The 14,678-nt window shown below is 36.0% G+C and overlaps 1 protein-coding gene across 1 annotated transcript in view; it reads left to right on the top strand.

The window, feature by feature from the left end:
* Window positions 1-828: 828 nt before the first annotated feature.
* ARMC3 (armadillo repeat containing 3) overlaps window positions 829-14,678 on the top strand; it is a 70,907-nt gene continuing 57,057 nt past the window's right edge. Inside the window, exons 1-3 of the mRNA XM_009469033.2 lie at window positions 829-858; window positions 5,043-5,091; window positions 13,382-13,499. Of these exons, the coding sequence (XP_009467308.1) occupies window positions 5,044-5,091; window positions 13,382-13,499 (166 nt within the window). The 5' untranslated portion in view covers window positions 829-858; window position 5,043. The remainder of the gene's footprint in view (window positions 859-5,042; window positions 5,092-13,381; window positions 13,500-14,678) is intronic.

The following is a 14,678-nucleotide window of genomic DNA, read 5'->3' on the forward strand; positions in this document are numbered from 1 at the left end:
ATAAAACAGTGAACAGATTCAAAGGCCTTGACTTAATTGGTCTCTCATATAATGTATGATTTTCATACAGCATACATCTTCAGGAACTGAATATTAAATTGGACCTGGTATCTTTATTTAACTCTCTTCTTCTATGAAGCCAAGTTTTTTATAATGTGTTAATGTTTGCACTGGCATTACAACACTGGGCAAGGGGAGTCTGTTGATCCATATTTAGGGAGTAGGACAGAAGAAAGCCAGAAGAATAATTTGGGAGAAAGAAAGAAGGGAGTTTCAAGATTATTACACATTGTTCTCTTAATTATGACAAAACTATCTGAGAATTATGAGGAGGATATTTGAGATGGCATGCAAAGGACATACTAGCTTATGGACTCAACAAAAGAGTGAGATTGTCTGCTAATGCTATGATTATAATTTTAGTATCTTCCTTTTGATTGCATTGGAAGGCAGCAGAACTAGACTGTCCAAACAGAAATCATTGAACTAATCAATGAAGATGACCAATTTATAGGCAGTTTTCACTGTTATCACAGAAAAAAGATATTCATTTCTGTGACACAAAAAGAAACAGCAAGGCTTCACTTAAACTAGCTAGACTAAATTGAGATTATGTAATTATCACTTGGAAGACAAAGGGAATCTCACTTGTGTGTTATTTTTGGGAAGAACGTGAAAATCATGGCCAGGTTGAAGTAACACAGCTTCAGACTGTCTTAAAGCATGGCACAGTTAATTTGCAAAGTGCATCATGTAATACATAACTGGTTAGAAGCTATTCTTAAATCCTTCTCTTTGCACTGCTTTTCTACAGGAGTAATTGCTCTTGGAAGAGACCTTTGATTCCTTGACTAAGAGGTAAGTTCCACAGCTGGCTGTGTCTTTGAATTATTCCTGTTCTTTGTCTCATGTCTTGCTAACATTCAGTATGTGCAGGGTCTTAGGTTGTTGTGTCAGTTATTTAAGGTTTTAGAAATCAGAAGCTGCAAATGGAACAGCTAATGTTGTCTAAATGCATTGTCTGACTTAATACCACAAAATATTATGGTCTTTAAGTGTATGCAACAGGACTCTGATAGTATAGATATACACTCCATACTGTAAAGGAAGTGTTTATAAGATTTCAGTATTTTGAACAGAAAACCTACCATAAGACTGTCCTCATATTTGCAAGTATGATTTATGGACTCCTTTTTTGTTAAAGCTCACTTGCTCTCCATCATCTTGCATTTAAAAAAAAAAAAAAGAAAAAGTATAGTGACTAGAAATAAGTGGATATCTCAGATTTGCAATCTAAGAAACTATTCACACTGAGCAGAGAGGTTCCTAGAACAAGCCAATAAAATGAAGTAAGTACAGGGATCATGGCCATCATTATCTTACGATCTAGTACTTGGAATCTGTTCCTCTGGGCAGGCATCTGCAACAAATGTCTAAAAAACTAAATACATTTTCCTTATTTTATTTGGTGTGGCAGAGATGCCAGTCTATGATATAATAGCCAAGAGGTTAGAAGGTTCCACTTTTGAACTAAACAGTCCACATTTGTGACCTTCCTCAAATTCATTTTCCACTTATGGGCAAAATGTTCTAGTCAGAGATGTTATTGGAGATGGACTTATTCCTTCAGCTACTTTTAAAAAGACAAGGTGGCTGTGTTTTGTCATATGCCTAGTTCTGTTGGTGTTCAGTCTACTGTGATAGTATCTGCCAGACCTAGCCTGGCATGTGGATTCACGTGGAGAAACAGGGTAATAAGTTTATCTCACTAACTTTAGATGTCAGTGTAAATGTCAGTACTTGAGCTAGCAACTTGAGGCTCTGGTTTTGGTCCGAGGAAAAAGTAGTTATTTTAAGGTGCAGTTCAATTTTAGATACCTACTTTAGGATGAATCTGCCTTAAGAGCTATTGAATATATCGACTAGATCTCCATCAATTATCAAGGAGAGCGACTAACTTAAGTACTGATGCCTAATTTAGTTTAGTGGACACTGCTCATAGTTTCTGGATACTGGTTCAACTTATGATACTCACACTGGGGTAGTTCTGGTCCTATAGGAAAACTGGAGGCCCTAATGAAATTCAGAGTGAAACAGGGAAGTGCCTGCTGAGCTTAGGCAGAGCTGAGGGAGGATGTTTGGGATTGTAGTTTTGGAGTGAGGATTTAGTTAGACGTAATGGCTGTCCTGCTGGCTGAGAGACAACACCAGGTTAGAGCACTGCATTGAAACTGGGTAGGAGCAAAGTAAAGCAGGCTAATTTGTCTACCACTGAAGGCAACAAATTCCAGGTGGACAGGAAGTAGCATAGAATGATAACTTCATAGATTGCTTGACTATGCGTTGGCTATGTCTGTTATGTCAAAGTCCTTTATTACCTCTAGCTCTGCATGATTTAAAACAATCAACCTTTTAATCTCAAAAAAACATGTGGAAAACGTATGCTCCTATGATTCTAGAAACATACAGAACATGAAGTAGAGAATATCACTGAAATGAGATTATTCTTTATTTTGTCTCTAAGATGTAATTAATTACACTTAATAACTAGTGAATTGTGTTTTAGTTTTTAAAAGAAGTTTTTCAGGTAGCATAAACCTAGCATTTAATCACATTTAAAAATTTAAATCCTGCTACAAATTTGTTCTGAATTTAAATATTTAGAATAGTAAACTGAGAATCAAAGATACTGTAAACCTGCTGAGAAAAAGACAACATGCAGTTATCATGGAAAGAAAGGGATTTGAATAAGAAGTTCTTCTATGGGTCAGTAGCCTTTCAATACCTGTTGACATTGATTGTCTACGATAATTAAAATTCAATGCAGAAGACACATTTTCGATTATCAGTAAGCCAAAGAATTCCACGTACATCATTGCCTCAAGTCAGAGAATGACCACTGAATACAGAGAGCTTTATGGGAACAACGCTAACACCAACATTTGATGGCAGAATGCATTGAAATCCAGAATAGCAACTGCAGCAAAGAAACAGACTAAGGGGCATAATCCACAATAAAGTAATTGTCCTGTTGTCTGTGCTTGTTGCTGCAGATCATACTACTTTTTTAATATTACCGAGGAACCAAGTATTTCTGAACATGTAGAAGAATGTATAAGTTTCTTGAAAAGATTCTCAGAAGTTGGATGTATTTATACAGTGTGAAGAAATATTTACTTTAGAGGCTTTAGTTATTCACTGTCTTGAAATATGTATAATTATTTGAATCTGTGAACATTAATTGTACATTATAAATACTTTTACATGAATTAACTGTTAAAATTGTTTGGTTTAAATCTAATTAAACTCATTCAGATTTAAAATTGCTTTTTATGACGTTAATTTATATCTGAAATTAATTGAGCTGAACTGAATAATTCTAAATAAGTGTCCATCTCTCCATACCAGGATTTAACACAATTTAAATAACCCAGATTTCCTGAATGTCCTTGTAAATCTGATTCTTGTATATGTGCATGATGCTTACTTTTTACAGTGACTGCATAAATTAGAAGGTAGTATGTCCATCATTTTTGTTGAATATACTGTCGGTAATTTGTCCTTATGCTTTCTGTTATAGCCAAAGCTGCACTTTCTGAAACACTGAATTCTAGTGTATGTGTGTGTGTTCATATGTGTGTATGTATATATGCACAAGGGTAAAGCAGGTTGGAGCTGAAGAATCTTTGATTGTATGGGTCTTCCTCTCAAAACTATAATTAGTGACCTGCCTATGAAGTTTACGTTTCAGATCCATTTTTAGGATGTGCTTATCAACTGATTTCACTGCTGCTGTGTTACCATTTATTTGAGAGGCCTGTAGAGGAACAATACCTGAAAAAATTCAGAGGATTCATGAAGAGTTCCAAATTTTTGTCGAACACAACAAACAATAGCTGTGACTTCTGTAACCAGCCAGGCTACACCTCATATTGCACTAGAAAATAATCTCTTATACCACTGGGAGGCTGTCAGATTAATCCTGGCTGACGGTGAAGGTGTGGTTCCCCTTTGAGAACTAATCAAGGACTTACTAAGGGGTACTAGCAGTGCACATTTCACTTTTACACAGTGTTAAAACAAACCTGAGTTTGGCGTAACTTGGGTTATGTTCTATGCATAGCTAGTGCTAGTGGGTCATGTTGCTCTTTACTTTTGCCTGTAGCTTAACTGGAAGGCTCTGCTGAAGTTTTGGAAGCCACATGAAATTAGGGCCACATGAAGTATTACATCCATATGCTTCAGAAGGTACTATTAGATACAGCTGAGAGGACCTTCCTGGTTTACATGCACATGTGCTAATACAAAAAAAGCAGAAGACAGAAGCTGGACTTGGTGTTAATAGATGTAACTTTTTTAAATCAGTGAAATTTGTACTGTGGGGAACTGTTCCTTAATACCTGCAGACCTGATTTTTGTCTTCTGTGAAATATGAACAGAGAATTCAAATTGAATTTGAACCACATTTTCAAGGTAGAACTTATTTGTACATACTGCAGTTGTATAGAATGTTTGCCAGCATAGAATGTATAGACAAACATGGGGAAGTACCCTAATAGGACCTTCAAGTTCATGTATAGAATCATAGAATCATTTAGGTTGGAAAAGACCTTTAAGATCATCAAGTCCAACCATTAATGTAGCATTGCCAAGTCCACCACTAAACCATGTCCCTAAGCACCACATCTGCACAATTTATGGATGCAGATAAAACTAACTTACAGAAAAGCATGTCCTATGTATTTGTACCACATTACAGCTTGAGCCTGTGTCTCAGATCTTTGGTTTTAGTTATGTATTTTGTTGACAGATGTATTTTACCAAATAGGTTCAAGTGTTAGAAAGTTTGTTTTGTTTATAAGGGACAACTTTCTGTGTAGAAATTACTGTGTCAAAGAAATCTTCAAACTGATTAGGTGGGTCAAATGAATGAGAAAGTCTGTCTTACAAGCTTTCCTAAATCACTGGTAAGCTGATTGCTAAAACACAGAAGGGAGTTTGTTTGTCTGCTTTTATTTTTTTGTTTTTGTATTTGTTTTTAGAATGGGGAAAAAAGTAAAGAAGGAAATAGAGCCTCCACCCAAGGATGTGGTAAGTTTATAAACTGCTATGTGCTATAAAATAAACATTACACAATTATAGGCCCAGCTCTACCATCCTTATATAGTTCCTTACTCTCCTAGCTTACCCACATTATTCTAAAAATGTCTTTAAAGATGATTCTGTTTCTGCTTTTCTTGGACAGCGTACAAACCAGAGTGACTGGGAATGTGTAGTTCTTTGTGGAGATTGTTGTCTTTGGCAGGCTTTGCAAATAGTAATGTATGAAACAATCCAGGCTTCTTTTTATTTGCAGAACAGTATTAGCTTTCCATTTGTAAAAATCAAAGAAGAAAGGAGAAGAGCAACCTGAAATCTGCCTGTCTTTTCAACTGTGGAGACATTCCCTTTCTTTAAGGATGAAAGAGTTAAGAGCCTAGATGAATCTGCAGAGTTTTTTACTAAATACAAAATTTTACAGATACTTGGAATGACAGTACTACATATTCTGGATCTTTTGCAAGGATATACAGTCTTTAGCAGCAGTTCAGGTTTTTCTGGTATCATTGGAAGTGCTACAGTGAGAAGTACAAGAGCTGAAGCCGAATATGGAATAATGGTGGTAATGTGACTTTTTTTCAAAAGGTGGAGATTAAGGATCTGACACTAGCACACTTTTCAAGAGTTTCTATAAATTCATGACGTACAAAGAGACCCCCAAAAAGACAGAGGTTCAAAATATAGGTATTTTCAAAGTTTAGTTGGTTTATTCAGAAAGAAGTAGAGGAAATAAGACAGAAACATTGGAAAGAGTATAATACAAATTCTGTGCCAGATAATAACTAAGTTAATGAGAATCAGGACCTCAAAGAGTCCCACAGAGGAGCATGAAACTAAATGCAAAGTTCAGTACACTGTTTTAAAAAAACAATGGGTTTGTCTGTAAAGAGTGATGGTACTGCAAGAGCTTTTTCAAAGGTCATAGAAAAGTTGATCAGCAAAAACTACGTCACAATTTCAATATTAAATAAGCATAAATAATTTTTACTAAGACAGGAATATCCAATAGCCATGATGTCACTGAGGCATAAGAATTGATACCAGGTTTTGCCCAACTGTTCTGTGGAAAGATGAATATTACAAACATAATTCATAAGCTCCAATCAATAATAAATCCTTATGAAAGGAGGCTTGACATAAAACTTCATCATGAGAGGATAAATTGATGTAAAGCCATTTCTGTATGGAAAAACCTAGAAAACCAGGAGGAGACACAAAGAAGGTGTATGTGGATAGGACTAATTAAAAAGAATTAAAACTAGGTATCTTTGCAGTCTAAGAAAAAAAAATTGAAAGGCATGGCAGTAGATTAAAGGCATACAGATGAGCTAACCCCCTCCAAAGTAAAAAAAGTTGACTTTTTCAGTAAATATCTAGAAAGTCAATAGAAGCAGCACCACAATTTCTAGATCCGAAAGACACTATTAGAGTTCCTGGAGAAAAGTATGGTACAGCCTACTAACTACTACAATAAACTCTGAATAATGTTAGAAAAGGTATTCAACAATTGAAAAAATTAAACTTACAGAAAAGGTCAATCAAACTATTAAAAAGGAAAGAATTGGGAAGAGTGAAGTCCAGATGGCATCTGCAGTTTTTGGGTTAGTTTTTACCCTTACTGTACTTCAGGCTAGCATATCTCTTCTAGCAATACTATCAGGAGAAAAAAACCTGAATGTTGCATAGCAAAACAGTATTAAATATGAAAATAGATCATTGGTTAGTTGTAACTATCAACAAAGAAAATCTTATAGCTATGAGAACATTGTTAATAGTGATCATGTAAAATCAAATCTCAAAACTTTAAATTTCACCTGAATATTTCAGATGGCAGGAAATGAGATGCAGACAAAATAAGAGATGTATTAGCTATTATCTTCTGATGGATAATCTGCTTATGAAAATGTCAAGTCCAAGAAAAGAAGCCTTGAGATAATGTGGGCAGGCTTATAAAAGAGGGCCTTTGTGCATGTGGAATGCTCTGAGAATATATGGTACTGCAGACGACCACTAATTTTTATAGATTTCTAGGAACAGGTGGAAAACACATCTCTTAGCCTAGCCACTGCTTATATGGTTCAGAAAGTATTCCTCAGGACTCTGTTTTCCCTGCCTTTCATAATTTGTCTTTTACTATTATGTGTTCTGAGAATTGGGCTTCTCCAGGAAAAATATTGCTTCGAGTCTCTGTCTCTATATGGATGACCTTAGACAGTAATTCAGGCAGATAAAATATGCTAGCTTTGACATAGAGCGATAGGAACTTTTCATATGATATCTTCATTAAGTTTGATTTAGACAGTATCACTATTTGATCATGAGCTAGAGCATAGGTGCTAAAAGGGAAGCCTGAGATTATCACTAGAGAAAATACTGAGGCATTATCACTGAAAGCAAGCTGTAGATACCTGAGTAATTTTGACAATGGCTTCATTCACAACACTGATGTTAAAAAGGTGGAATATATGAAGTGGCACTGTCAACTCCTGAAATTCAGTCTCCACAGAAACTCCTTCTTTTGAGCAATTAATGCCTAAATATTAATTTGACTTGACTTCAGTAAGGCTTTCAACACTGTCTCTCGTAACATACTCATAGACAAACTGATGAAGTACAGACAAGATAAATAGAAAGTATAAATAAATTGAAAACTAGCTGAACTGCCAGACTCAAAGGGTTGTGATCAGCAGCATGAGATCCAGCCGGAGGTCAGGCACTTGTGTTGTGCCCCAGGGGTTCATCCCGGGACCAGTACTGTTTAACCTCTTCATTAGTGACCTGAATGATGGGACAGAGTGCACCCTCAGCAAGTTTGCATAAGATAGGAAATTGAGAGGAGTGATTGATAGAGCATATAATTGTGCAGCCATTCTGAGGAACCTCAACAAACTAGAGAAATGGGAAAATGGGAATTTCATTAACTTCAGTAAAGGGAAATGCGAAGTCCTGCACCTGGGGGAGAAATAACCGGTACAGATTGGGTGATGACCAGCTGGAAAGCAGCTTTACAGGAAAGGACCTGGTGATTCTGGTGGACATGTACCAGCAATGTATGCTAGAGGCAAAGAGAGCTAACAAAATCCCAGGGTGCATTAGGCAAAGTTTTGCCAGCAACTTGAGGGAGGGGACTGGTGTCTTCTAGTCAACGTTGGTGAGTGAGACCGCACCTGGAGTGCTGTGTCCAGTTCTGGGTTCCTCAGTACAAGAGAGAGAGGGACTTACTCGAACAAGTCTGCAAAGGCTTGGAGCATTTGTCATATGAGGAGAGATTGAGAGCTGGGACTGTTCAATCTTGAGAGAAGGCTTGAAGGGGTCTTGTCAATGTGTATAAATACCTGATAGGAGCGAGTAAAAAAGTCAGGCCAGGCTCTTCTCAGTGGTGCCCACTGAAAGGATGAGAGGCAGTGGGCACAAACTGAAACCCAGGAGGTTCCATTTAAACACAAGGAAAAAAAATCCTCTTTTACTGTAAGAATGATGGAACATGGCACAGGTTGTCCAGAGATGTTATAGAGTCTCCATCCTTGGAGACAGATACTCAAAATCAGACTGTGCACTGGCCCTGAGCTCTAGGTGACCCTGCTCTGAACAGGGCAGTTGGACCAGATCATCTCCAGAGGTGCCTTCCAACATCAACTGTTTGTGGTTCAGTGGAATATCTTGGTTTTATATTGTTCGTATAGGAGATCAAACAATGACAGAACTGAAGCAATTAACATGACCAGGTATATATTAATTCTGTTTTTCTAGGTAAAGGAAAAGGGGTTAAGAATATCAAAGATATTGGTAATGCTTCTAAAGAGTCTATGAAAGGTGCAAGGATAAAGCAGACCTGTAGTCAGTTAATTCAAATTTAAAGGATTTTTTTTTAAATGACAGCATGATTAAACAATAGAATAATAGCAGATAAATACATCCTTCAAAATGTAGGATTTGCATCTAAATGGGAAAACAAAAAAACCCTTACACTCAGAAATGAAAAGTAAAATCACCATGTCACAGTGCGCCAAAATATTTTGGGAGAGAACTAGTAAGGGTACAAAAACTGGCAATAAAGCTTTTCCAAATTGACTAGAAGCAAGAAGCTTCTTAGGGGGACACTACTGGGTGATTAAAGTCATAAAAGAAAAGGCAAGTGACTTATTTTTGTGTCAGAAGAAAAAAGCTATGTAGCAAATCACTAAAAAAATGTGAAGAAATTGCCCAAACATGAATGAATAGTATTTGCCCAGGTCTTGTTCTAAGTGAAAAATAACTAAAATCTGAAATTGTGATACTGTTACGTATGGTATTTAATGTGTACCCTTTGTATTAGAGGAATGGAGGTAGAAAATTTCATTTTCAAAAAGAAATACATCAGTAATTACAGGCCAGAAAGTTTGTCTTCCATGCTGTGTTAATTGTAGAAGTAGTTTAAAAAAAAAAAAAAAAGAAAAGATGCATGGATAAATATGATAGTAACGGGGGAGAATCAATGTTGTTTGTGTAGAGGAAAGTTCAATCTCTGAAATCTGTTTGAATTCTTTAGAGGAGCCAGTGAGCAAGTGGATAATGGTGATCTGGTTGATACAGTTATTTAGCTTTTCTGAAAGTTTTTAGACCAGGCTCTTCACTCACATAAGCACTAACAGGTAAAAGAAATTCCTCTTCTGGCAATAATGTCTGTTATAAAATAGAAAGCAAAAGTAAGAAAACAAATTACTGTTCAGGTTTCATAATGGAGAGAGGTTGCCAGTGGAATGTCGTGGGGTTCTATTCTGCAACCTGTGTCATCCAGTCTATCAGAATTCATGTAGATACTTTCATGAAAGTGGCAGCCAGTTACTAAGTAGGCAGGAGTGAATAAATACAACATTTCAAATTCCAGAAATAAAAGGCAGAACACCAAGTCACTAGCAAATGCATTATACATGCACATGTTGAATGTCATTAACAATTCTGGTGTTTCCATCTCAAAAACGGTACAGTTGAACTATAGAAAAGTACTAAGAAAACAAGACAAGACAGAGTGGCTTCTGTATTAGGAAAGATCAAAGAGAGTAGGCTTCTTCATCCCCGAAAGAAATGCCTCTGAAGAAGAATATCATAAAAACTTAGAAAATGATAAATATACAGAGAAGGTCAATGGGTGTCATTTATTTCGCTGTTTCTTATGGCGAATGAACTGTGGAGGACAAATAAAATTATCAGGTGGTAGTTTTAAAACAAAGAAAACGCACTATTTATATGACTGTTAAACTGTGATACTTGTGTCTCAGAATATTAAGAGCTGCTAAAATACAGATGGCTGCAAAAATTTACCAAATTAACTGGTGGAAAATTTTTCTTGGACTTTTTGAACACAGATAAAATCACTAGCTCACCAGTTCTCTAGGTTGCAGAGTGCTGGAGTCTGGGAGGGAATATAAGCAAAGTTTAATTGTCTGCTTGCGCACACCTGTTACTGGCCTTTGTTGGAGACAGGATGCTGGGCTAGATGGGTCTTTGGTCTGGCTGGAAACATATTTTGTATTACCGTCAATTTCAACTAAGTTAAATTGATGGAAGCCAAAAAAAAAAAAAACCAAATACTTTGCAGTTTCTAATGGCTTTGAAGTCACATGTACACAAAAATCATGATCAAAGACATATAGGAGTTTTTTAATTATATCTTTCTTTTTCATTTAACTTGCTTTTTTCTTAATACAAACTGAATGTTGGAAATGTTGTTGCTTATAAACCAGTTAAATTTCTGTGTTTAATTCAAGGTTGTTTGTAACTTCAGGCACATTATTCTAGCACATAATCTGTCCTGTATGTGCCATTAAGGGAAGAGTCTCCAATAATGTATGAAGATTTAGGAGCTGGCCTTGATTTAAAAAAAAAAAAAAAAATAAAGAAGGGGGAACTCTAGCTATGCTGGCATTACAATAAGCAAAAGTTGCATCCAGTTCTCTGATAGTTTTGACAAACAATGTTACTTCCCAGCAAATCACTGATCTGCTCAGGCCTCTGACTTCTTAAACATACGTTGATTTCAGTGACTCTTCTTGTGTTTTCAGCACAAAAATTGCTTCTAATAGGAAAGTGCCTATTGAATATTTCAGACAGTAGTAGCAAATCTAATGTCTATACAAACGGGTAGAGATTACACCAATTTCACTCTGCTCATGTATCAACCTGTCATTAAATTCTAGGAATTATCATTGAATTGAGAGGCAACGAAAATGGAGCAACATAATAGCATCTTTGGTATTAGATCAATGTAAATAAATAACTGAGATTTAAAACTCTTATTTCATATTTCATTTCTTATTAAACTTCATCTGAGATCAATCTTTGTGTTTATTTTTCTCTGGAAGACTAACAGCCTTTACTAAAAATTACAGTTTTATCCCATCACCAAGTATTTGGCCAGAGTCAGGAGATATGTCTGTGCTTAAATCATAGCACTTACCTGGAGAATCATGTTCTGTCCATGCAAGGACACAAATGTGCAGAAGTAAAGAAGTATGAAGGTGGCTAAAGGGACTTTCAGTCCTCTTAATTCTCCTATATGCCTCTCATATGGGTAGAATGAATGAACTGTGTAGAATGGATAGAATGAATGTTGCTGTGAGAAGCTGAACTTTCTACCTCCTTGCAATCTAAAAAGAAAATTCCCATAAAGAATTCTATCATTTTAGGCCCATCATTAAGATGTAACTTGGACCACTCTGCCACTATTTGGTTTAATTCTTGTTGCGGAGTCATTAAGCAAAATGACTTATGGTACAGTAAGCTGATTATATTTTCTTTAAAAAGGAGGTTTGTTCCATGCCTTGTCCCATGCCTCCAGCTTGTCACAGCAAGCATGAAGCTGGACAGTGTCTTCAGGTTTTCAGACCTGCTTGAACCTGGGGAGACCAGTTAAGCCCATGAGCCAGGCAACCTCTTAACTGTTAATGAAACTTGGATCTTGATCTTGCAGACTGTTAAACTGTGTGATATGCCTCATGGAAGATGATGAAATTACTTAGATTTAAAAACCTACCAAAAATATGAATTTAGAAGTCTGGGTACTAGTATCATATTTTGCCTTATTTTTTAACAAGTCAGAGGAAGGAGAAGAAAAAAAGCCTCCTCTTTCTTCATTTTCCTTCTAGCACACTCATAAGTTTTTTGAAGATTTGCTCCAAGTAATTCCTTGCTTGACAACTGACTTGTGCGTATCTTCATGCCCTTGTTGTTCAGCAACATGTGCCTCTGATGTAGCTATTAGAGGATTTTTAAATGAAGTAAAACAAATAATATAAATTTAAAAATATATATGGTATAAATATATGTTGTAATATTTTTAAGTAATTTGTATTGCTATCTTAAATGATTAATCTGCTGTATTTTAAAGATAAATACATCGATATTGAGAGACTGCATGACTCCAGTATCTAGTAGTTTCTGTATGTAATACACATACTCTATAGGCCTAAAGTGTGTGGACAAAAGACAGGTTTTCCATATTAAAAAATTATTTAAAATCCAAATAACTTAAAACTTTTTAAGGGATAGAATTTTCAGAAATCCTTGAGCCTTGTTAAAGAGCGAAAGGCTTTTTTAGAAGATTCCCTTTCTCAAGTGATGTTAGTCCTAAAGAGTCTATTAAGAGGGTGAAAACTGCCAGATTTGTTGGAAGATTTCTTCCTGTATGAGAGAGGTCAGAAATAGAAATGCACACTTTGTATCATTTCTAGCTGGCTGAGCAGGGATTATATCATGGAAGTACTTCAGCTACTGCAAGATCATGGTAAGCTAGTGAACTGAGTTGACGAAGGCACTGGAAGAGTGCTTTTTTTTTTTTGTAAAGCAACCACAAAGTGTTAACGGCACAGGGTAACCAAATCCTCTTCTTCGTACAACACCTAAGTTCATAGGCTCTGTGCACATCTGCTCAAAAGAAACTTCTCATGTTTGGTTCCAAAGCCACAGGGTGCTCTTCCACGTGTAACACAATTACATAGTCTGTTGCCTTCAAGACTTCCTAGATGTACAGGGAAGCGTCAAGGTTTTCCCAAAATCTTCATACGGGATGAAATCATTATTATATTTGGAAGTCAATTATTCTGTCTTATTTTTCAACAATGTCTCAAATTGTTATTAAAAAATTGAATTTCTCCAAGTAAATAGCAACTCATGTCAATATTTCTAGCTCAGAGTAGATGTCAAACTAGATTTTTTTTTTTTTTTATGAAGTGTGGGACTCTACTGCAGCACATGGGAAGGCTTAGTATAAATCAAACTGTTCTTTCCTTTTTTTTGTTTGTAGTTTGATCCTTTATTGATTGAAAGCAAAACAGCAGCAACGGTTGTGCTAATGCTTGGTTCTCCTGAAGAGGAAGTTTTGGCCAAAGCATGTGATGCTCTATATAAATTTGCATCAAAAGGTTGGTCTTTTTGCAATGAGCTTTCCTTTGTGTTGCTTAGATTTTGATAGTAGATCACAATTTGTTAGTTTCCTAGCACTGAAATCTTCATTTAATCTCAAAGGTCTCTGTCAAGGTTTTGAGGGTTTTCTGAAATATCTGTCAAACCTGTATTTGCAGTTGTAAAGAAGTCCTATGGTTTGTGTGACGGAAATCTTTATCATTTTGTTGTAGAATTTTATATTCTCTGTTTAACAGAGCTTGGTTTAGACATAACCTAGATCTGTTTTGTTATGATCAACAGACCTGCATCTGGGAAAGAATTCTCTTTTTTATGTTACAGTTTGAAACTTCTGTACTAGTGTAGTTATTTTAAGGTTCAGTTTTCAATGAAAATTACTTTTTAGCCTGTTTCTGTTATTGTTGCATATATCTCTTGTGTCAGTACTTCTGTGACAGATGATTTATTGGAGACCGCTCAGCCTCCTTTATCAAGCTTATTTCTGTATGTGTTGGGAATCTAACAAGTCTCCAAGATTCCAAATCTTCCAAAGGTCCCTGTATTATCTATAGCTAAGAGTCATGTTCTGGGTACCCAGAAGACAACTGTATAACAAAGGCTCAAAGTTACGTAGCACATAATTTCCTAAGTTGCTACCTGTTCATTCCATGCCAGCCACCCAAATTGGTATACGCTGGTAACATTCGTGGTATAATTAATCTGTTTTAATATTAATTTCCATTTAATTTATATATTCTTTAAAAATGATATTTTTATATGCTGATTGTTGTACTGATGGCAATTATCAACACTGCTGAAGTTGTGAGAGAAGAGCTGAAGGCTTTGACAGTTGGCATGGGATCACTGGGTTCTGAAAGATGTTTATGTTCAGCTTAATATGGCAAGCTTGGCTGGGGGCATGCAACCAGATTTTGAATATGTGAAAAAAGAATTTGGACTGTTGGGAGACAGCTATGAACTGCACACCATAAACTCTTGTTGGCTCCTTCCCTGTGTCCACAGTAACATGGCACACTGCAAGAGTGTGCCATTTCATATTTCATTTTTCTGTTTCTACTAAATGAATAATCCTTTAAATTGTTAATGTAGATATTCCTGCAATCTTCCAGAAGATGTAACTTTGCAGTGTGGCACAAGAGAAGGAGCTGTTTTCACTCCGCACTTATTTCTTGAATGTT

The sequence above is a fragment of the Nipponia nippon genome, unplaced genomic scaffold, assembly GCF_047370975.1.
Source record: "Nipponia nippon isolate SJK-2023a ecotype South Korea unplaced genomic scaffold, ASM4737097v1 scaffold_1, whole genome shotgun sequence".
Taxonomy (NCBI): Eukaryota; Metazoa; Chordata; class Aves; order Pelecaniformes; family Threskiornithidae; genus Nipponia; species Nipponia nippon.